A 22,511-nucleotide genomic window follows, 5' to 3' on the forward strand; every position below is an offset into this window, starting at 1 on the left:
GGGTTTGTATTTATAGAGTTTCAAATTATAAGAACCCTAAACTAAAAAGAGTTTCAATTTTTTTTTAATTCAAACTTCAAACTTTAATTTAATCTAAACTTTATAATTCAAAGAAACAGTCCCAGACATATTTGACCACCCCCAAACTTTCTTAATTTTTCCTTTTTCATTTTTTTATAACATTTACTAAAAAGAAAACATATCAAACAGTTACAACTCTAGACAAATTGTGATGTCTACAATAGAGTTAGGTATGAGAAAAATATGTAAGAGAATTGTAAGATTTAGGATAGACAACCCATAGGACTACTGAAAATTTATGTCTTATTGGTGTGTATATTTGAATATTTGTGAGTGGACTCACGAAAACTGAGAGAGTACACATTGATATGGTGCATTAGTGCAGTATGTATTTAATTGTGTTAAGAATACTCCATATAAGTAAAGGAAATTGAGAGGGTCTATAAGTATTAATAGTAAGTTAGAAAGATTTTATGTATATTTGTAATTCCTTATAACTATTAAATATTTTCTCTCATTCATGGACGTAGGTTAGTTGGATCGAACTACGTTAAATTATTATTTCTTATATGGTTGATTAATCATTTGATTTTGCTTCCGTTGACTTAATTGGATTAAAACTTTTTGCCTAACATAAAGAAAGGTTCGATCGAGAAATAATTACATTTGACGGTGTGGCCTTTGATCATCAAAACGGACTGCAAATTTTCAATATAATAAGACAAAGGCAATTTTTTTTTTAACAAAAGTAGTTGCAGTAAAAAGATAAGGAAAAATATACGAAATTTAAATTTTAAATTTATAGAATATTGAAAATAATTATATAAATTAAGTTCGTTAAACTCTGATTTTAACGAAGGCAACTTTGATTTTCTAGTTTATTATCCTAAGTGAAAAGAAAAACTAAAAGAATATGTGTATATATATATTCCTGCCATTCTAAATTATTTTAGTGTTATTAACTTTCATGGAATTAAGAAAAAAGTTTTGAATTTAGTGTATTTAATATTAAAATTTAAATTTAAATTTCATTCAAGTATCCTGAAAAGCAAAAGGGAAAAGGAAAACAAACGAAACATAAAGTCAAGTTATGGCACAAGATTGGACGTCAATATTTATTGCCTTGTTCATACTACCTGGCATTCAAACAAAGAATTTTTATTAATCGATCTCGTAAAAGTTATCATGTAATTTTAATTTCATTTTAACTACAATCACGAATTTCTAACTTTTCGGACAAAATGTCCAAAAAGAACTAGTTTACGCGTCAGAATTAGTCTCACATTTCTTCTAAAACTTGACTTTGTTATGTTCAGGATATATAACTAGTAAATATTGAAAGATGAAGATAATGCACTCATCATTTTCAATGGATAGCTTGATCTTAAAACAACTTTTAATTTAAAGCTAAACACATTCGATGCTCCTTTATTTATTACTGGCAGTTGACATTTTCAGTTCAAGCTTCCTGGTAGTCAGGACAAACTGTGAACTCTTATTAGCAATATGAAGGTCATATGGACCAACAACTGCTAAAACTAGAAACTAAAAAAAAAAAGGTACATATGCATTCCACATTGTATGATCATTGAAGTGGATGCTATCTCAAATTCTCAATATTGGGATTTTTAGTAGGCTTCAGGATTTGCCAAGAGGTAGGCTTCAATAGCCTTGAACATTCCCGAGGCCTTTTCTTTGCCTGCCTTGATTTCCTCTTCCTTGAGCTGTAAGTCGCCAATGTTGTAATATTTACTAGTAGTCTTACATATGGATCCCCCAGCTGCAGAGGGTTCTAATTTGGTTTCGTAAGTTATTTTCTCAAGAGTGTTCATCAAAGCATCTCCTTCGATTATACTATAACTATACACAAAATTTTCTTTGTCTAGTGCTTCTATCTTCTGCTTCACATAATTGAATTGGCTTCCTGCAAGAGGAAAGGAAAATATTAGGCTTTTGTTCCACAAATTAAAAAAAAAAAAAAAGGAACTTTACTTGTAAGTTCTAATTCAATATATTATTCAAAGTATTTAGTTGCATGTAAAAATTAACAAACCTTCTCCAAAAGTAACTTTCTTGATGCTCCCAGGCTCACCATTGCCTTCAATATACTCAACACTCTTAAATGCCTGAGGAACAACCTTGGGAATGAGCTTGTCACCATCAAGGATACAAGCCTTAAACATCTTGGCTGGTGGGATTGAAGTAACAACCTCAGATTTATAAGTGAAAACACCCATGATTACTTGTGATTTGGGAAATGATCAGAGGAGGGGTGAAAATAGAATTGATTGATATTTTGCAAGGAGATTTTTGAGGTGTGGAGATGTGAACTTGAAGCCGTTGTATTTATAGAGTAAGAATGAAGATTAATCTAGAAATTAAGCACCTAATAAAACTTGCAATTGATTCTGGATTTTGTACTCATCTTACATATTCTTCAATTTGCAACAGACAAGCTTACTATAAGAACAAATTTATGGATCTTGAAAGCAGTCAACATCAGAAGAGGATTAAAAGGAAAGAACTCTAATATTTTAAGCACAGAAGGCCTTGGATTCAAGTGCTTGGTCTATTAGGGACTCGTAGGTATGTGGTAAATTGTAATTATAACGATTAAATTGTAATTCTAATATTTTTTTTAATATTTTAACCTTTAGACATCTTACATATTCTTCGATATACAACAGACAAGGTTACTATAAAGAACAAATTTATGGATCTTGAAAGCGGTCAACATCAAAAGAGGATTAAAAGGAAAGAACTCTAATATTTTAAGCAAGGAATGTTGGGGATCACCGTAGCTCTTATACCACTTGTTAGCCAAAAGGCTCCAATCAATCATGCTAGCAGAAGCAAAATCAAATAATCAATCAAACACACAAGAGACAATAATTTAACGTGATTCGGTCCAAGCGATCTACATTCACGAATGAGAAACAAGATCCACGGATTGTAGAGAATTACAAACGTACATCAAATCAATCTCACTCAACAATCAATACTCATAAGACACTCTCAATCTCATCTAGTCTTATGATGTATTCTCAATCCAAACAAATACAAACTCATATGCACCCTTTTAACATAACCAAACACATACCCATATGCACCCATACATCATACCTATACATACCCTCTCAGTCTCCTCTAGTCTACTCACACACAAACATACACAACCATAAAACGTAAAGCCCCAATACTCCTATAGGGTATCTATCCCATAAAACTCTACAACTCTCTTACATCTTTTTCTCATACCTAACCCTATAAAGAATTCACTTATTTATAACCATATAAACTTACCTATTAAGAATTTTTTTCCTCTTAGAATTCTTCTCCTACAAGTCAAACTTGCCTATTAAAAACCCCTTTCCTCAAACTTGCCTATTAAGAATCTTCTTTCCCTTAGAATTCTTCTTTTGCAAGTTTTCTTGTCCATCAAGCAATATCTGGCCAATCTCAAAAAAAATCTCTAACAAATCCCAAACAAATCTCTTGTGGGATTTGAGTCATTATTCCTAACAAGGAAGACCTTAGATTCAAGTGTTTGGCCTATTAGAAACTCATTGGTATGTGGTAAATTGTAATTATAATGATTAATAAAAGTTTTTTAAAGTTAAATTCATTTGCAGCTTTTAGCCATTAGGTGTTCATTCGGTCTAAACATCATTTAGTTAGTTTGGTTAATTTCGAATCGAATTATCCAAAACCAAATTAATCGAATTATGTTATTTTATTTCTATTAACTAAACCAAATTTTTTTATTTCAAAAATTAACCAATTTAAATTAATTCAGTTAGTTCGGTTAATTTTTCAGTTAATTGAATAATAAAATAAATTAAGTGAAATTATAATGAAATTTAAACTAGGATTTTGAAAATGTTCAAAATTAAACATTACAAAAAGAGAGAAAAGAGGATGATAAACCTATTGTTTGAGGTGTGGGGAAGAAACAGAGAACTAGATGGTATTTATAGACTGCATTTGAAGCTGAAATTTTTCATTTTTTCATTTTTTTTTTTGTTGGATATCTCCAACTAGTCACTACTTTTCAAAGAATTTGCAATAGTCAAAGAAAGGATCCTGCATGAGAACTTTTCATAGTAAATCTCCAATTGGTCATTTTTGTTCCAATTCCTTTACTATGTATTTGCTTGATTTTTTTATTTAAATTCTTACATATATACGTAGAAAGAAAAATACAGGGAATAATCAAATGTGCTGACAAGGAACTTCAAATTGGACTAATTACATGGATAATTATGTTAAATTAAGTACTTTTATTTTTTCCCTAAACAAATAAACAATCAAATTTCTAGCATTTATGATATTAATTGGTTTAGACATGGCTAAAATGATAAAAAAAAAACATTTTTTGAATTTTATCACTCTATTTAGATAAGCTCCTATATTTTTATTATACTCAAATAAAGTTTTAGCTTTTAATTTACATTCAAATAAGCTCTTAATATTTAATTTATACTTAAATAAGTCTTTAATATAATACATGATAATGTAAGTAAGACATAAGTTTCTCAGTTCTCACTATCACAAGTACTTAAAGTAAAACTTTTACTTATATGAAAGTCAATTTTTATACGATTAAAGAGAACTAGAAAAATAAAAATTGCAATAGTAATTTGAAATAAAAGTTTATTTAGCTGTAAATCAAAATATAAAAATTATAAGAGTCTATTTAAATAAAAATAATAAAATTTAAGATTTTTTTTGTATATTTTAACCTTTATAAAAAAAAAATTTATATTTTAACCTAAATAAAAAAAATTTTATAAAATATAATATTAAATTTTGAATTTGAATTTCATTCAAGCATCCTGACAAGCAAAAGGGAAAAGGAAAACAAACGAAACATAAGGTCAAGTCATAGCACAAGATTGGACGTCCATATCTATTGCCTTGTTCATACTACCTGGTATTCAAACAAAGAATTTTTATTAATCGATCTCATAAAACTTATCATGTAATTTTAATTTCGATTTAACTACAATCACAATTCGATTTAACTACAATCACAAAATTCTAACTTTTCGGACAAAATGTCCGAAAAGAACTAGTGTACGTGTAAGAATTAGTCTCACTTTTCTTCTGAAACTTGACTTTGTTATGTGCAAGATATGTAACTAGTAAATCTTGATAGATGAAGATAATGCTCTCATCATTTTCAATGGATAGCTTTATCAGAAAACAACTTTTACTTTAAAGCTTAAAAGCATTCGACGCTCTTATTTATTACTGGCAGTTGACATTTTCAGTTCAAGCTTCCTGGCAGTTAGGACAAACTGTGAACTCTTATTAGCAATATGAAGGTCATATTGACCAACAACTGCTAAAACTAGAAATTCAAAAAGAAAAAAAAAAAGGCACATTATGCATTCCACATTGTATGATCATTGAAGTGGATGCTATCTCTAATTCTCAATATTGGGAATTTTAGTAGGCATCAGGATTTGCCAAGAGGTAGGCTTCAATAGCCTTGAACATTCCCGAGGCCTTTTCTTTGCCTGCCTTGATTCCCTCTTCCTTGAGATCAAAGTCTCCAATGGTGTAATACTTACTCGTAGTCTTACATATGGATCCCCCGGATGCAGAGGGTTCTAATTTGGTTTCGTAAGTGATTTTCTCAAGAGTGTTCATCAAAGCATCGCCTTCGATTATACTATAACTATACACAAAATTTTCTTTATCTAGTGCTTCTATCTTCTGCTTTACGTAATTGAATTGGCTTCCTGCATATGGAAAGGCAAATATTAAGCTTTTGTTTCACAAATTAAAAAGAAAAAAAAAACGGAACTTCACTTGTAAGTTTTAATTCAATATTATTATTCAAAGTATTTAGTTGGATGTATAAATTAACTAACCTTCTCCGAAAATAACTTTCTTGATGCTGCCAGGCTCACCATTGCCTTCAATATACTCAACACTCTTAAATGCCTGAGGAACAACCTTGGGAATGAGCTTGTCACCATCAAGGATACAAGCCTTAAACATCTTGGCTGGTGGGATTGAAGTAACAACCTCAGATTCATAAGTGCAAACACCCATGGTTACTTGTGTTTTGGGAAATGATCAGAGGAGGGGTGAAAATAGAATTGATTGATATTTTGCAAGGAGATTTTTGAGGTGTGGAGATGTGAACATGAAGCCATTATATTTATAGAGTAAGAATGAAGATTAATCTAGAAATTAAGCACCTAATAAAACTTGCAATTGATTCTGGTTTTTGTACTGATCTTACATAGTCTTCAATATGCAACAGACAAGCTTACTATAAGAACAAAATTATGGATCTTGAAAGCAGTCAACATCAGAAGAGGATTAAAAGAAAAGAACTCTAATATTTTAAGCACAGAAGACCTTGGATTCAAGTGCTTGGTCTATTAGGGACTCGTAGGTATGTGGTAAATTGTAATTATAACGATTAAATAATCAGTTAATATTCTCTAAAAGCAATAAAGATGTGTTTGTCAACTCAAAAGATTTATGAAAGAAAAGAAAAATTGCAAAATCTTGAAGGAAAACTGCAAAATGAATACCAATATCAAGTACAACCTTGATTTCTAGTATATGTTTTTCATTTCCTATATCAGAGATAATACAACTCAAACTTATCTTTTTATTACAGTGAAAACACATAGCCAGAGACCACCACTCTTATTACTCAAAGTGAAATACGAAAATCACAACATTAAAACTTAGCTGACATGAAGAACAGCAAGCAAGAGCTGATAGCATCCTAGTTGTAGAAATGAGGATTTGCTAAGAGGCAATTGTCATAATGTATAGATCCATAGACTTACTGCTAGATATAGACTAAAGTAGTTGTCACCATCTTTTTTGTTAATGTGTGATTGATCACATAAGAATCTATCCCATTTAAAAAAGAGTCCCAAGATTAACTTAGGTATTTTTAAATAGTTGATTCTAGGTCACAAAACTAAAATTTAGGTCCGAAAATATAGTTATGTGTGAGAAAAATTATAGCATCCTCATAGCACCCATCTAAAAGATGATAGTACCAGTCTGATTTCAAGTTATTCAAGTTTTAAAATATATTTAAAATTTATCAAATAATTTAATATTGAAAATTTTTCTTAAATTACTCTAATATGTTGGTAATAATTTAAGAATATTTTCTCACCTCAAGAGTATTCAAGGAGATTATTTGTCACACTTTGAAGAAACTCCATCGTTGGATTCATTTAATTTTGCTTCTAGAAATAATATCTATAAACCGGGTTTATAGCCAAAAATGTCATCCAATTTGTTAGTAAGACTTTTTGTTAAAAATTATCCTCCAATCTGATAGTAGGATTTTATGCAAAATAAAATAGGAAATCCTTTTTAAAAAACAAAAAACTTATTTTTTTGAAAATTATAAAATTTTCCAATATGTTGATAAAACCTTATTTTAGAAAAACATTAGCCCTCAAATCTGTTTGTAATATTTTTTATTTTTTTTTAAATTAAAAAAAAAAGTTATAAGATTTTATAATATGTTGGTAAATCCTTATTTTTTAAAAAAATTATTCTTTTCCAATATGTTGGTAAGGCTTTTATTTAAATATGTTTTTATAAAAATATATTTAAAGAATATTAGATAATCAAATAAATAAATAAAACAAATTAATTAATTAAATAAATAAATACTTGAAGTCGACTTGGCTAAGCGGCTGGGCTGCATGATTTACTAGAATAAATCCTCACAATTCTAGTTTTTGCAAAGAATTCCAAAACAAAACCTGCTGCCAAAAATCATATCATTTATTGAATGATTTTCCTCTTATTTTTTTCTCAAGAGTTTTTGTACAATATTTTTCTCCATCCTTGTTCTTTGTCTGCCTTAGAACAATTTATAGAGATTTTCTAGTCAAAAATATTAGGGATCCATTGATTGTCAAGGATTTTTAAAAATTTTTTAAATCCCTTTAATTTAGGTAAAATCAATTTAATAGAAACCCTAACTTTGATGCTCTGTGATCTTTTTTTATTTGATTTCTTATTTCATGCAGGTTTTAAAAAATCCCAAAATTTCCTCTTTGCCCGATTCTTGCTCAAAATTTTCAAAAAATTTTGTTTAATTTTCTTTTCTTTTCTTTTCTTTGTTATTTATTTAGTTTTTATTAAAGAATAAACAAACAAATAAAAATAAAATATTTGTTGGGGCAAAGCCCACATCAAATTAACATACATTGGACTCAAAGCCCGACAATCTTAACAAAATCAAAACTGAGAATTTGGATGCACGCCCGAACAAAATGGGATGTTTATAGTTGCTCTTCTTTGTACATTCCTATGAAACAGAAATGATGCAAAGACATAGACAACCATGGAATTTGGCTCAACTTAAGCAATTTTAAAAGAATGCGATTTTTGAAAAATTTTAAAAAGTTCCTCTAAACAGAGGCATAAAGCTTAAAAACTCTGATAACTCCTTTAAACAAAGGTTCAACAAATTAAATCTGTCTATACAGAGGTAAACAAATCTAAATTAAGAAATTGGTTTCTCTATACATAGGCTAAACAAATTTAAAATAAGAAATTAGCTCATCTATACAAAGGCTAAACAATTTTAAAATTAAGCAATGAGCTCCTCTATACAAAGGCTAAAATAATTTTACATTAAGAAATAGACTCCTCTATACAGAAGTTAAACAACTTTAAAAACTTTAAAAGACATCCATTCACCCAGGTCTAGAAAAATTTTAGCTTAATATCCAAAGATTCACAATTTGAAAATTCAAGGGTCCACAAACTGCAAAAACTCGTAAGGTTCCATTAAAAAATTGAAAACTTCCAATACTCCAAATTTCGCAAAAAATTTGTAATGACTTCAAAATTCACCAAAAGTCAAGATTAGCAAAGGTTTACAAGAATTCTAAGTTTCGCAAAGATTCCAAAAGTTTGTAAATGATTCAAGATTCTTAGAAATTCTAGATTCGTAAAGATTCCAAGTTTCGCAAAGGTTTCAGATTCATAAGATTTTCAAATTTTTAGAGGTTTCAGATTCGCAAATGTTTCAAGTTTCATAAATGTTTCAAATTCGTAAGAATTTTAGTTTTTCAGAGGTTCCAAATTTGCAAAGGTTTCAAGTTTCGCAGAGGTTCTAGATTTGCAAGAATTTTCATATTCATAAGAATTAATATTCACAATATTTTTAGATTCGTAAGGAACTAAGTTTCGTAAGAACTTCAGATTTACAAGAACTTCAGGTTTGCAAGAGCTTCAGGTTCTTAAGAATTTTAGATTAGCTAGAACTTCAGATTATCAAAAATTTAAGGTTCACAAGAATCTAAGGTTTGTAAGAATTTTTAATTTGCAAAAAATTCAAATTCGTCATTGTAAATGCAAGATTCAAATATTCACATTCAGAGGATTTTTATTAGTGATTTACATCCAAAATTCAAAATTTTCATATTTGAAAATTTTATAGATTCACATCAAAGGTTTCAAGGCTCACCTTCATAATTCAAAGATTCTCATTTGAAAATTTTCAAGGATTTACATCTAAAATTTTAAAAATTCACATTCAAAAAATTTTAGAGATTCACATCTAGGGTTTCAAATGTCCTTTTTCAATAACTTTATGGCTTCATATTCAAGGATTCTTATTCGAAAAAACTTTAAGATTTCACATCTAAAATTTCAAATATTCTCATTCGAAAAGCTTCTTTAAACAAAGGCTTCATAACTTTAAAAGTTTGAATAGTTTTCCTTATCCAAAAAACTCAACATAAAAGATCTTCCTTATTTGAAAAATCAAAAGTCAAACATTTTCTCCCAATAAAGACAAATGTTGCACTAATAATGCAAATGCCTTTTAAATGTACAAATGCAACAACCCATATTCTCATTGATTGATGCAAATACAAATGTCATATAATGATTCAAATATTCCTTACATGATACAAATACATGCCCCAATCATGATGCAAATACAATTATCAAATATTTAAATACACTATAAACACAATGTATATAATACAAATGTCACTACATCAATGCCATGAAATTACAATTATGATAACAAGGTTCTTAAGACTCTATCATTCCTTCTTAGCTTCTCAGTACTAATCATTTTAGAAAAATTTTGTCAACTAATCCATATTATTTTTCTCATTCGATCCCACTCACAGGTTTTATTGATCAATCTATCACTATGTTCATCATTGGATTACCTCATTTATCCTTTTCAAATCATTTCTTAGGCTTTTTTCACTTCTTTCATCTTACATTTCTTTCAAAAAAATGAAAAAATCTTTTACAAACATTGTCATTTATTTATTTATCATCATTCTAATTCTTGACAAATATGATACATTTTTTCAATTCATCCAGGGGATGCAAACTTGGTAAATAACAAGTAAAATGAGTATTCATTAAAGAAAATCTTGCCAAAAACAAATCAATGATGAATAAAAGTAAAATACTATGAAAATGGAGTATTAACATCCAGAATAATAATTGTTCAAACAATTCTGAACTCCAACTCAGAATTTTTTTTCAAAAATACATTCCATCAATATTCTCAATCTTTGAGTCAATCATCATCGATATTCCTAGGATCCTCAAATGAAGATGTTTTTCTCGATCTTTACTTTTACCTAAACCACATTTTCAGATTTTCAATTTAAGTATTCATTTTTTCTCCTTTTTTTTTGCTTTTTTTCACATCTTTTTCTCATCTTTTCTTCTTATTTCTTTTTTTTTATCCATCAGTGACACTTTAATCAAAATTTCAAATAATCTAATGGCAAATCTGCCTTGATTCAATTCATTATTCTCTAATTCAAGTATTCATATTCAATCAAAATAGACTTTTAAATGGCATAATATAGGCTAGGGTAATGGATTATGAAAGAAATGAATAAAATAAGTCCAAAATGTATTTGAAGAATAATCAAACCAAGGATCATTTCTTTCTGTGTAAGCATATTGATATTTTATTCCATCAATTTCTTTTTTTTTTTCATTTTTCATCATTTTTCAAGAGAGATTTAAGCACAAAAGGGCTTTGCCCCTGAAATCACTAAGGATCTCAACTTTTCAAACTTTTTAAATTGTGCCCCTAGTGTAGAGGTGATCTTTGGTTAAGGTTCCTTGAAAAAAAATTTTAATAAGCTTAAATGGGACAACAAAGGATAATTTTACTTTTTTTTGTGAAGGATAGAAAAAATATAGCTATTTCTCATATCAAATATAAATACTCTCAATGAAGAACATTCTTTAACCAAAAACAAAGATTGCATTCTATGCCAACTTCATCTTTCAGTGAGTGAAATTCTTTGACAAATTTATATTCTTTTAGTTAGAAGTCCCAATGGATTAACAAAATCTAAATTTATCAATCATATCATCATAAATAAAGTTTTCAAAATTGAATCCTGAATTATTAACATAACTATATAAAAATTCATTATTTAGAATCAAAGAATGGACATGAGAAAAAGATGTGAGAAGGTAAAAGTATATAACAGTAATTCACACAAAAGAGGAAATGTCATGAAAATGCATCATATCCATCATTTTTATTAAAATAATAAAAATTTAAATACATAAAAAAATCATTATTATAAAAAAATCTTAAGATGATAAACAGTTCCAATCAGCCTTCTCAAAATTATGCCCCTAGGTGATCAAGTAAAGGGCCTTTGTGGACATTCAGCTTCTTTGATTCGTTAAAGCTCATCGAGCCTACTCGAATCAAACTTTGCACCTTATGCTTAAAAATAAGGTAAGTTTCTATAGACTGACCCATATTTTCATTATCATAATCACATGTAATATTAACATTATACCATTTGAAAAAAGGTGGCTTCAATGGTTCTAAAAAAATTAGAGATACCAAGTCATTCTTAACTAATTTTAAAAATAACTCAATATAAGTTATAGAGATAGGATCAATGAAAGCTCTCTTTTGGTTGCTTTTGAATCTTTTCAAACTACTCGCTTGATTGTTAGGCCTTGAAACTGGTGTACTAACAAAACTAAGCTCATATGTTAGTGCTTGAAAAGCTAGTTGATAAGGACTAGAAAAGATGTTATTCATGGTTGGGTAATAGGGCTAGTAAGGGATTTGTGCAATATTATTTACTGTCGAGTAGTAAGCAAGATAAACATAAGATGGTTATGGTGCATAACCTCTAAACTATTACCCTTTTAAAACTTACAGATTGGGTTTTAGCTCTTTTTTTTTAAGGAGGCATCCCTATATTCTTAGTACTATTAGCTTCTCTTTCTTCAAGTTTGTCACTCTTGATAATATTTTCAATAATCTCCCTTGAGATTATTATATTAGTAAAGTTTTTAGTCACGTTCCCTATCATCTTTTCATAATATGGCGAATTCAAAATACTGACAAATAGAACTGCTATCTCTTTTTTTATCAGTGGTGATTGGACCTAAACAGTTATGTTCCTTCACCATTGGGCATATTCTTTACAGGATTCTGTTACCTTCTTCTCCATGCTTTATAAAGAAAGGCGATCAGAGGGCCAAGTCAATGATGTGGAGTTATTGGTTAATAAATGCTCGAGCAAGCTTGTTTTAAGAGTGGATGCGAGTTCAATCTACTGAACATACCATCTTACAACTAAGCAAGTAAGGTGTCTTAGAATATATGCATAAATAACTTTTATTACTATTATAGGTAGTCATTTTCTGATGACACATGATGACATAAGTTATCAGACACTTAGAACCATTGTACTTCTTAAACTCTGAAACTTTAAATTTCAGATGAATCATAACATCTGAGACCAAACAAAGGCCAGTAGCATCCGTGGAGCCATAAAAATCTATCCCTTCAAAAGCTTGCAACCTCTTCTCAAGCATGTTCATCTCGTAATCAACTTTTGAACCTTTAAAAGCCTTAACCACTTTTAATTTCTCTTTTAAGACGTCCAAATTAGGAACTTAGATCGGTTCAACTACCTTTTCAGCAAGAGCAGGGTTGTTGTAGCTTTGGACATATTGGGTATAAGTGGCATTTCTAAGTAAGTATAACATGTCAAAAATGCAAATTGTTGTGATGGAAAGCTTAGAGTGGATTGGGTTTGATATGGGTCATAACTCGAAGGATATAAAGGATCAGCAATATCATGTAAAACATCTTCTTCTACCACATTTCCTTTATTCAACTTAATCAATGCCTCGAGAATTTTGTTTAGCTCTCCCTTAATCTTCTTTTGGGCCTTTTTCTAATTTCTCAATACGACTTGTATTATTTTGTTTCATTCTTTTAGCTTGGGTTTGAGTGTAATACTGGTATTGAGCTATTATTGAATCTTGATTTCCCACAATTAGGATACAAATTTAGAACAATGTTTATGGAACCATCAAATTATGCATGAGAATGAATGCAAAAAATACAAAAACATGCAATAAAAAAAATTTAATAATGTGAATGCATGCATATACAATAAAAAAAAGATTAGTAAACATGATATATACAAAAAACAATATAAAAAAACAATGTAAAAGGTTAGTAAGCAAATAATATATACAAAAAAATATATAAATTTATAAGCTAAATAAATTTCCCATTATATGTCTTATTTAGGATTTTATAACACAAGAGAATGCATGGCTCAAACCTAAGTTCAGACCCTTAGGGTTTATTTACATGCTAGGTTCAAAAGTTTGACAATCTAATAGTTCTCAAATTATTCCTTATATCATTGTCCATTATAAATTAGTAAGGTACCCCAATCCTTAGCCATTATAAGTTATAAGCGAAAATGGTTTAATTTGAATAGAAGATTTTCCCTAGCCCATGTGGAGATATGAAATCTCACGAAGACATAGGTACTTTACTCTCTCGTAAGGAACAAAACTTGAGTGTAGAGCTCATGTTATGCGTATGTAAATGAATAACAGATATATAAAATGAATAAATAAATAAAACAAATAAAATACAAACAAGAAAGAAAAAAATCTTAAATTTATTAGGTTAGGCTTAGATAACAAGAAATCATTTACTGGCCTAACTGTTAATCTCTTTAGTGAAGTCGTCAAACGATCATAACATGTAGATCCATGAACCTACAGCTAGATGTAAACTAAAGGAGTCACCATCAATATTTTTTGTTAAGGTGTTATTAGTCATTGACAAAATCTGTCCCATTTAAAGAAAAGTCCCAAGATTAACTTATGTATCTTTAAATAGTAGATTATAGTCCACGAAACCAAAATTTAGGTTTGAAATATCATTATGCATGAGAAAGGTTATAGTACCCTTATAGCTCCTATCTAAAAAATGGTACCAGTCTGATTTCAAGTTATCCAAACCTTAAAATATATTTAAAACTTATCAAATAATTTAATTTTGGAAATTTTACTTAAATGACTCTAATATGTTAATAATAATTTAAGAATATTTTCTCACTTCAGGAGTATTCAAGAAAACTATTTATCACTATTTGAAGATGCCACATCATCAGATTCACTTAATTTTACTTCCAAAAATAAATACCCATAAACAAAGTTTATAGGAAGAAATATCCTCCAATCTATTGGTAAGATATTTTGTTGAAAATTATCTTCCAATCTGTTGATAGGAATCTATGCAAAAAGATAGAAAATATTATTTTTTTATTTTTTTAAACTTGATTTTTTTTTAGGAAATTATAAGGCTTTTCAATATGATGTAAAACCTTATTTTGGAAATAAAATATCAGCCCGCTAATTTGTTGTAAGGCTTGTTATTTTTATTTTTTTGAAATAAAAAAAGGGTTATAAGGTTTTTCAATATGTTGGTAAAATCTTTTTTTTTTCTTTCAATTTGTTTGTAAGACTTTTATTTAAATATGTTTTTATAAAAATATATTTAAAAACAATAGATAATCAAATAAATAATAAATAAAATAGTTAAATAAATAAAAATAAAATAAAATAAAATAATACTTAAAGTCAGCTCGATTAAGCAACTAAGTTGTGCGGTTTACTAGAATAAATCCTCACAATTTCATATTTTACAAAGAATTCCAAAAAAAAAAAAAAATTACTACCAGAAGTCGTATTTTTTTTTCTAAAGGATTTTTCTCTCCTTTTTTTCTCAAAAGTTTTCGTATAATCTTCTTTTCCATCCTTTTTCTTTGTTTGCCTTAAAACAATTTATAGAAAGGATTTTCAAAGATTTTTTAAATCCTTTTAATTTAGATAAAATCAATTTAACAGAAACTTTAACTTTGATACTCTGTGATCCTTTTTTATTTGATATCCTATTTCATGTCAGTTAAGAAAAAATCTTAAAAATTCCTCTTTGCCTAATTTTGTATAGGATTTCCAGAAAATTTTGTTTGATTTTTTTTTCTTTTCTTTTTTATTTATTTAGTTTTTATTAAAGAATAAACATACAAACAAAAATAAAATATTTGTTGGGGCAAAACCCACATGAAAGTAACATATATTAGACTTAAAACCCGACGGTCTCGACAAAATCAAAACTGAGAATTTGAATATATGCTCTGGATGAAATGAGATGTCTACACATGTAAGCCATCAATTTCTCACTATTACAAAACCATCAATTTCTCACTATTACAAATGCTTGAAGTAAAACCTTTACTTATATAAAAATAAATTTTTTTTCCCGATTAAAGAGTTCTAGAAAAAAAATTGCAATAGTAATTTGAAATAAAAGTTTATTTAGCTATAAATCAAAATATAAAATTTTATTTAAGTACAATAAAAATTATAAGTGTCTCTTTAAATAAAATAATAAAATTTAAAAAAAATTTTAATATTTTAACCTTCAGGCATCTATAAGGAAAAAAGAAAGGTTGGAACAAGAAATAATTACGTTTGACGATGTGGCCTTTGGTCATCAAAACAGACTGCAAAATTTCAATATATAATAAGATGAAGGAAATTTTTTTCTTACAAAAACAGTCGCAGTAAAAGGATAAGAAAAAATATCTTAAATTTAAATTTTAAATTTATTAAATATTAAAAATGATTATATAAATTAATTTAGTTAAACTTTGATTTTGATGAAGACAACTTTGATTTTCTAGTTTATTATCATAAGTGAGAAAAGAAAAACCAAAAGAATATGTGTGTATATATATATATATATATATATATATATATATATATTCTCTTTGTCCTAAATTATTAAACTTGACTTTGTCATGTTCAAGATATGTAACTAGTAAATCTTGAGAGATGAAGATAATGCACTCATCATTTTCAATGGATAGCTTTATCAGAAAACAACTTTTAATTTAAAGCTTAAACACATTCGATGCTCCTTTATTTATTACTGGCAGTTGACATTTTCAGTTCGAGCTTCCTGGTAGCCACGATAAACTGTGAACTCTTATTAGCAATATGAAGGTCATATGGACCAACAATTGCTAAAACTAGAAAGTAAAAAAAAAAAAAGACATATGCATTCCACATTGTATGATCATTGAAGTGGATGCTATCTCAAATTCTCAATTTTGGGATTTTTAGCAGGCATCAGGATTTGCCAAGAGGTAGGCTTCAATGGCCTTGAACATTCCCGAGGCCTTTTCTTTGCCTGCCTTGATTCCCTCTTCCTTGATCTCAAAGTCGCCAACGGTGCAATACTTACTAGTAGTCTTACATATGGATCCCCCAGCTGCAGAGGGTTCTAATTTGGTCTCGTAAGTGATTTTCTCAAGAGTGTTCATCAAAGCATCCCCTTCAATTATACTGTAACTATATACAAAATTTTCTCTGTCTAGTGTTTCTATCTTCTGCTTCACATAATTGAATTGGCTTCCTGTTGAGGAAAGACAAATATTAGGCTTTGGTTTCACAAATGAGAAAAAAAAAAAAAAAAAAAAAAGGAGCTATACTTGCAAGTTATAATTCTATATATTATATTCAAAATATTTAGCTGCCTACATAAACTAACAAACCTTCTCCGAAAGTAACTTTCTTGATGCTTCCAGGCTCACCATTGCCTTCAATGTACTCAACACTCTTAAAGGCGTGAGGAACAACCTTGGGAATGAGCTTGTCACCATCAAGGATACAAGCCTTGAACATCTTGGCTGGTGGGATTGTAGTAACAACCTCAGATTCGTAAGTGAAAACACCCATGATCGCTTTGTGATTTGGAAATGATCAGGGGAGGAGTGAAAATAGAATTGATTGATATTTTGCAGAGAGATTTTTGAGGTGTGGAGATGTGAACCTGAAGCTGTAGTATTTATAGAGTAAGAATGAAGATTAATCCAGAAATTAAGCACCTAAAAATACTTGCAATTGATTCTGGTTTGTGTACTGATCTTACATATTCTTCAATATGCAACAGACAAGCTTACTATAAAGAACAAATTTATGGATCTTGAAAGCAATCAACATCAGAAGAGGATTAAAAAGAAAGAACTCTAATATTTTAAGCACTGAAGACCTTGGATTCAAGTGCTTGGCCTATTAGGAACCCGTAGGTATGTGGTAAATTGTAATTATAATGATTAACTTATAAAAGTATCTAGTATATGTTTTTCATTTCATATATCAGAGATAATACAACTCAAACTCTTTTTATTACAATGAAACACAGATGATCATAACCAGAGACCACCACTTTTATTACCCAATCAAAGACAGTTTTGGTAAAGACAAAAGAAAAATACCAAAATCACACCATTAAAACTGAGACGACACGAGGATAAGCAAGCAGGAGCTGATAGCAACCTAGTTGTAGAGATGAGGATTTGCCAAGAGGTAATCTTCAACAGCCTTATACACTGCCGCTTGCCTTTCTGATCCAGCCTTAATTTCCTCTTCCTTGATCTCAATGTCACCAATGGTATAATACTTGCAGATTCTCTTGCAAAGGGTTCCTCCACCTGGTGCTGCCTCAAACTGGGTCTCATAAGTGATTTTCTCAAGTACGCTCATCAATGCATCACCTTCGATCACACTGTAAGTGTGTGACAAGTTCTGTTTGTCCATTGCTTCAATCTTTTGCTTCACATACTTGACTTGGCTGTCTGCATTTGTTACCAAGCAAATAAGAATCATTTTTCACTTAATAACTTACATATAGTACTTAGGTTGCTCCTATTATTTATTTTTTTTTCTAAAATACTAGAAAAGTCCCTAAACGATCCCAAATTTTTTTAAATAAGTTTATATATTTTTATTATATTCAAATAAATCTTTATTATTTTATTCGTATTCAAATAAATCCTTATTTCAAACGAAAATTTGATTTACATTAAAAATTTATTTAAATACAAATTAAAGGTTAATAATTTATTTTAATATAAATTAAACGGTTAAAAACTTATTTGAATGCAAATTAAAAATTAAAAAATTATTTGATTATAATAAAAGTATATGAGTATATTTAAGTAAAGTGATAAAATTTAAAAAAAAAAATTATTATTTTAATCTTATTTTTTAAAATATCGTATCCAACAAATATTCAATAAAATTGGACAAAAATATAAAAGTCTCATCTTCTAAATATATGAAAAAATTTCTTAAAGATTAAACATAATTATGTCCGAATAAAATTAAACATAAATAACAAAATTTAATCCTTATAAACTTTTTTAAATTCTGAACATATCCGTATCCAATACTCATCTCAAAAAAGCTAACCTTCAGCAAAAGTAATCTTCTTGATACTTCCAGGCCCACCATCTCCTTCAAGGAGCTCAATGCTTTTGACTGCATGTGGCACAACCTTGGGGAAAAGGTTGTCAAAATCAAGAACAAAGGCCTTGAATACCTTGGTTGGGGGGAGTGGGCTAATAACCTCAAATTCGTGAGTGACAACACCCATGATTCTGAGCTAGGATTTTGAAAATGTTCAAATCAAACTAGATAAAAAGACAAAAAACAGGATGATGAACCTATTTTTTGAGCTGTGGGGAAGAAAGTGAGAACTAGGATGGAATTTATAGACTGCATTTGAAGCTGAAAATTAAAATTTCTTCAATTTTTTTTTTGGTTGGATATATCCAACATAGTCACTACTTTTCAAAGAATTTGCATTAGTCAAAGAAAGCATGCACCCTGCATGAGAATTTCATAGTAAATCTCCAATTGGTCATTTTTGTTCCAATTCCTTTGCTTTGTGTTTGCTTTATTTTTTACTGAAAATGCTTACGTATATATGTGGAAAGAAAATTAGAGGGAATGATCAAATGTGCTGACAAGGAACTTCAAATTTGATTAATTACATGGATAATAAAGTTTAAGTACTTTTAATTTTTCTCTAAATAAATAAACAATAAAAAATTTACCATTTATGATATTATAGATTCATATATTTTTATTGTACTCAAATAAATTTTTAATTTTTAATTTAAACCTTTAGTTTTTAATTTATATTTAAATAAACTCTTAACATAATACATAATAATGCATGTAAGATACCAGCTTTTTACGATCACAAATGCTTGAAGTAAAATCTTTACTTATATAAATAATCAATTTTTACATGATTAAAAAAAATAAAAAAATTTGCAGTAATTAATTTGAAATAAAGGTTTTATCATTAAATAAATATAGATTACATTTTTATTATTTTATGTGATTTAATTTCAAGTCCTCGTCACATGTTCTTGAATGTGTTACTGAATATTAAATATGGATAGAATAAAGGACTCATTGGTAATTCTCATTTAGCATTTTCAGTTGATCTCGAATGTGTTGAAAGTGAAGTCTTAAAGACTTTGAACTGTTCCTTCCTTTTCAAACATTACATTTAGGGCACTATCAGATCGACTTGGATTTAATTTAAATTTTTTAGATAATATATATTATTATAAATTTTTTAATTTTGATTTAAATTTAAAATGATTTTTTTTTAAAATTGAATTCAATTCAATTTAGTTTTTATATTTTATTTTTTATATTATTTTAATAAAATTTTTAATATATTTAAATAACTTAATATATAAAATAATATTTTTATTTTATAAAAATTTAAATATGTATAAACTAATAAAAACATATAATTCAATGCAATTTGATTTTTTTTTTATTTTTTACATCTTGATCCAAAATTTAATCCAAATTAAAAAAAAATAATTTAAACTAAACCGTTATAATTTCGAATCATTTTTAATTTTTCAATTTTTTTCTTACCCCTAATTACCGTGCTTGAATAAGGCCTTGAGCCTCTTATTCCTCTTTTGATTCTTTTCTCAAAGGGGTTAATGAATAAAATGGACAAAATTTTCTTGATAATTGCTAGCTGGATTAAAACATGAGATCTGGCTTCACATGCCAATAAGTTCAAGAGAATCAAAATAAGAAAAAAAACAATGCTCAAAATTTAAAGATACAATACTCTAAAATGTGCTATACCTCTGCTTTTCTTTCTTTTTTCCCCCTTAATAATAGCGTAACAAGTATTACCAAACCAGAAAAATGATCCATTGGCTCAATGAGGCTCAATGAAGCCTGAGCAGATCAACTGTTCTCTCATTAAGCTGGTGCAATTCGCCTGTAAACTGCTTGGAAAGTCTGTCCTCCATTCCTAGCTACCTTTTGTCCTTCTTCGGTTGCAGTACTCAGGACTTTTACTACAGGGTCTGCTTCAAGCTCCTTCTCTAAGAGGGCTTCAAACATGGGATGATTCTCTAAACAAGACTTCATCCATTCTCCAAGTTCTTCCACATCTGTAATTGTGTATATAATCCCACCAACCTGAAGGGCATAAGCATATTCATCTAGCAAGTGGGGACTAATTACCCTGCGACGATGATTTTTTTCTTTGAAGTGAGGATCCGGGAATAGGAAAAACATCTTTGAAAGTTGTCCTTTCTCAAAGTAGTTGGGTATGTATTTCATCGAATTAGTCCGAACAACAGACACATTCTAGTATTGACCGGGATTTGCCACCCTCAAGCCTGAAATCCTTTCCTTCACATACTCGGTCACTTTATCCCTAAGCTCCATCCCAATCATTAGAGTTTCAGGGAAAAGAGTTGAAAGACTAATTAGAAGCCCTCCAAAACCACAACCAATATCCGCAAACTGAATCTTTCCGGAACTATCAATCTGATCAGATGATGAGAACAATTGAGGGTAATGAAGTGAGCAGTCAACATGGCTTGGGGAGAGAGGAACAGGGAAGTGGGAGTCACTTAGTGGATTGCTGTGTGCTCGCGCTCAGTAGAATCGTTTCCGAGGCAAGCCAGTGGATTTGTTTATAGTTGGGCTTGCCTTGTTTTCCAACATATCTATCCCTACACGCTGTATAATATCAAGTCAAAACCTCAGGGAACGTAAAGGGAAACTACAAATGAAAATTCAAGTGAAAAGCATGTCCGCAAATTAATTCTTCCCAAAGCCACTTTTTTATATTTCAGGCTAACAGGATTGAACTCTAATCACTAAAACTAAAACTCCGACACTCTACCAACAGATCATACGACTGTTTACCTTTCCAAAGCCATTCCAACACATGCCTATCATTCAAGACCAAAATCACGAAACCGGTTAACAGGATTAATAAAAAGGGTTTTTCAACTTGTGAGAATAGAATTAAGTGTTACATCTATACTTTTTCCCCTTTCCAGTTAATAAACTTCGCTTATTAGTTAAGATCAAAACCAACTAAGGCCAGTGCACAAAAATTACTTTGAAATCAGAGGTTTCCTTCGAGCTAATGCCAAAATCCTTCATGTTTTCTGTTTCACTAGTCAGACAAGAGAAAGAAAAAGTAATCAAAACAGGCTTTTATTTATTAATACCAATAGAAGAAAGCCTTCAATGCAGCGAAAAACCCTTGCATCACATGGAATTCCAGTTTTCTCAGCAGCCAAACAAAAGGTTAATCACAAACAACACTTACAAAATGGGCACCCTTTCTGCTTCTCAAATCTATGAAGCAAACAAAATACTAAGTACTAAACACAACATAAACAAAACAAAGCAAGAAACTGAACTTTCTTTTACAGAAACAGAGGAAACCCAAATCGACAAATCCCAACGAAAATGAAATAAAAAGTTCAAAACTTAATAATTCAATGGAATTACCGGAATCGGAGAAGCGATGAAGGAGCGTTCTTTTGCTTTCTTCGGCGAGCGGCGGCGCGGTGTGTTTCACTGGGGTTGTACACTTAATTCAAGGGAATGATCAAAAATGATGGCTTGACCTTGAAAACGCCGTCGTATAATTAGGTTAAGGAATTGGGCCAATGATTTTTTTATTCTTTTTTATCTGGACTACATTTTAACTTTGGGCTTTTCAAATACATCAAACTTCTTGAAGCCCATAATTAATAGCATAAAATGAAAATTGAACTAGAAAAAAAATTTTCCATTAAGTTGAATGCTAATAAACTAGAAATTTTTTTGGGTTTTGAAAAATTTTGTTCCATAGTTAATCTAATTGTATTCAACATTTTATAACTATGAAAATATATTTGCTATAGCCGTAATAAAAAAGAACAACCAAACTACATATTTATTGACCTTATACCCAAATTTCAACCAAAAATAAGTATACATTAAATGTTAGTTGGTTT

At 29.2% G+C, this 22,511-nt stretch overlaps 4 protein-coding genes and 1 pseudogene across 5 annotated transcripts; all 5 read right to left on the reverse strand.

Moving 5' to 3' along the window:
• Positions 1–1,649: 1,649 nt before the first annotated feature.
• On the reverse strand, positions 1,650–2,258 carry LOC111307498 (major allergen Pru av 1-like). The gene is made up of 2 exons (XM_022905510.2): positions 2,075–2,258; positions 1,650–1,945 (listed from the first exon to the last, which is right to left on the reverse strand). Exons 1-2 carry the CDS (start codon positions 2,256–2,258, stop codon positions 1,650–1,652), a joined length of 480 nt encoding a protein of 159 aa, XP_022761245.2.
• Positions 2,259–5,462: 3,204 nt separating this feature from the next.
• On the reverse strand, positions 5,463–6,084 carry LOC111307495 (major allergen Pru av 1-like). Its single transcript, XM_089751943.1, has 2 exons — positions 5,901–6,084; positions 5,463–5,768 (listed from the first exon to the last, which is right to left on the reverse strand). The coding sequence occupies exons 1-2, from the start codon at positions 6,082–6,084 to the stop codon at positions 5,473–5,475; spliced, it is 480 nt and encodes a 159-aa protein (XP_089608069.1). The 3' UTR covers positions 5,463–5,472.
• Positions 6,085–16,335: 10,251 nt separating this feature from the next.
• Positions 16,336–17,361, reverse strand: LOC149512705 (major allergen Pru av 1-like). Its single transcript, XM_089751552.1, has 2 exons — positions 16,929–17,361; positions 16,336–16,789 (listed from the first exon to the last, which is right to left on the reverse strand). The coding sequence occupies exons 1-2, from the start codon at positions 17,110–17,112 to the stop codon at positions 16,494–16,496; spliced, it is 480 nt and encodes a 159-aa protein (XP_089607678.1). The 5' UTR covers positions 17,113–17,361; the 3' UTR covers positions 16,336–16,493.
• Positions 17,362–17,480: 119 nt separating this feature from the next.
• On the reverse strand, positions 17,481–18,835 carry LOC149512706 (major allergen Pru ar 1-like). The gene is made up of 2 exons (XM_089751551.1): positions 18,628–18,835; positions 17,481–18,011 (listed from the first exon to the last, which is right to left on the reverse strand). Exons 1-2 carry the CDS (start codon positions 18,809–18,811, stop codon positions 17,713–17,715), a joined length of 483 nt encoding a protein of 160 aa, XP_089607677.1. The 5' UTR covers positions 18,812–18,835; the 3' UTR covers positions 17,481–17,712.
• Positions 18,836–20,193: 1,358 nt separating this feature from the next.
• LOC111307499 (tRNA (guanine-N(7)-)-methyltransferase pseudogene) lies at positions 20,194–22,139 on the reverse strand (annotated as a pseudogene). The gene is made up of 2 exons (XR_016332000.1): positions 22,021–22,139; positions 20,194–21,277 (listed from the first exon to the last, which is right to left on the reverse strand). The product of XR_016332000.1 is annotated as a tRNA (guanine-N(7)-)-methyltransferase pseudogene (transcript).
• Between the last annotated feature and the right edge of the window lie 372 nt (positions 22,140–22,511).

This window comes from Durio zibethinus, chromosome 22, assembly GCF_047325235.1.
Source record: "Durio zibethinus cultivar Kanyao isolate XHJ-2024 chromosome 22, ASM4732523v1, whole genome shotgun sequence".
In the NCBI taxonomy this organism is placed as follows: domain Eukaryota; kingdom Viridiplantae; phylum Streptophyta; class Magnoliopsida; order Malvales; family Malvaceae; genus Durio; species Durio zibethinus.

Bases quoted from the DNA above. Each gene is read 5' to 3' on its own strand.
- LOC111307498 (XM_022905510.2), bottom strand. From the start codon at position 2,258: ATGGGTGTTTTCACTTATAAATCTGAGGTTGTTACTTCAATCCCACCA. The intron at 1,946-2,074 runs GTTTGTTAATTT...TTCCTCTTGCAG, and splicing joins GAAAGTTACTTTTGGAGAAG to GAAGCCAATTCAATTATGTG.
- LOC149512705 (XM_089751552.1), bottom strand. From the start codon at position 17,112: ATGGGTGTTTTCACTTACGAATCTGAGGTTGTTACTACAATCCCACCA. The intron at 16,790-16,928 runs GTTTGTTAGTTT...TTTCCTCAACAG, and splicing joins GAAAGTTACTTTCGGAGAAG to GAAGCCAATTCAATTATGTG.
- LOC111307495 (XM_089751943.1), bottom strand. From the start codon at position 6,084: ATGGGTGTTTGCACTTATGAATCTGAGGTTGTTACTTCAATCCCACCA. The intron at 5,769-5,900 runs GTTAGTTAATTT...TTCCATATGCAG, and splicing joins GAAAGTTATTTTCGGAGAAG to GAAGCCAATTCAATTACGTA.
- LOC149512706 (XM_089751551.1), bottom strand. From the start codon at position 18,811: ATGGGTGTTGTCACTCACGAATTTGAGGTTATTAGCCCACTCCCCCCA. The intron at 18,012-18,627 runs GTTAGCTTTTTT...TAACAAATGCAG, and splicing joins GAAGATTACTTTTGCTGAAG to ACAGCCAAGTCAAGTATGTG.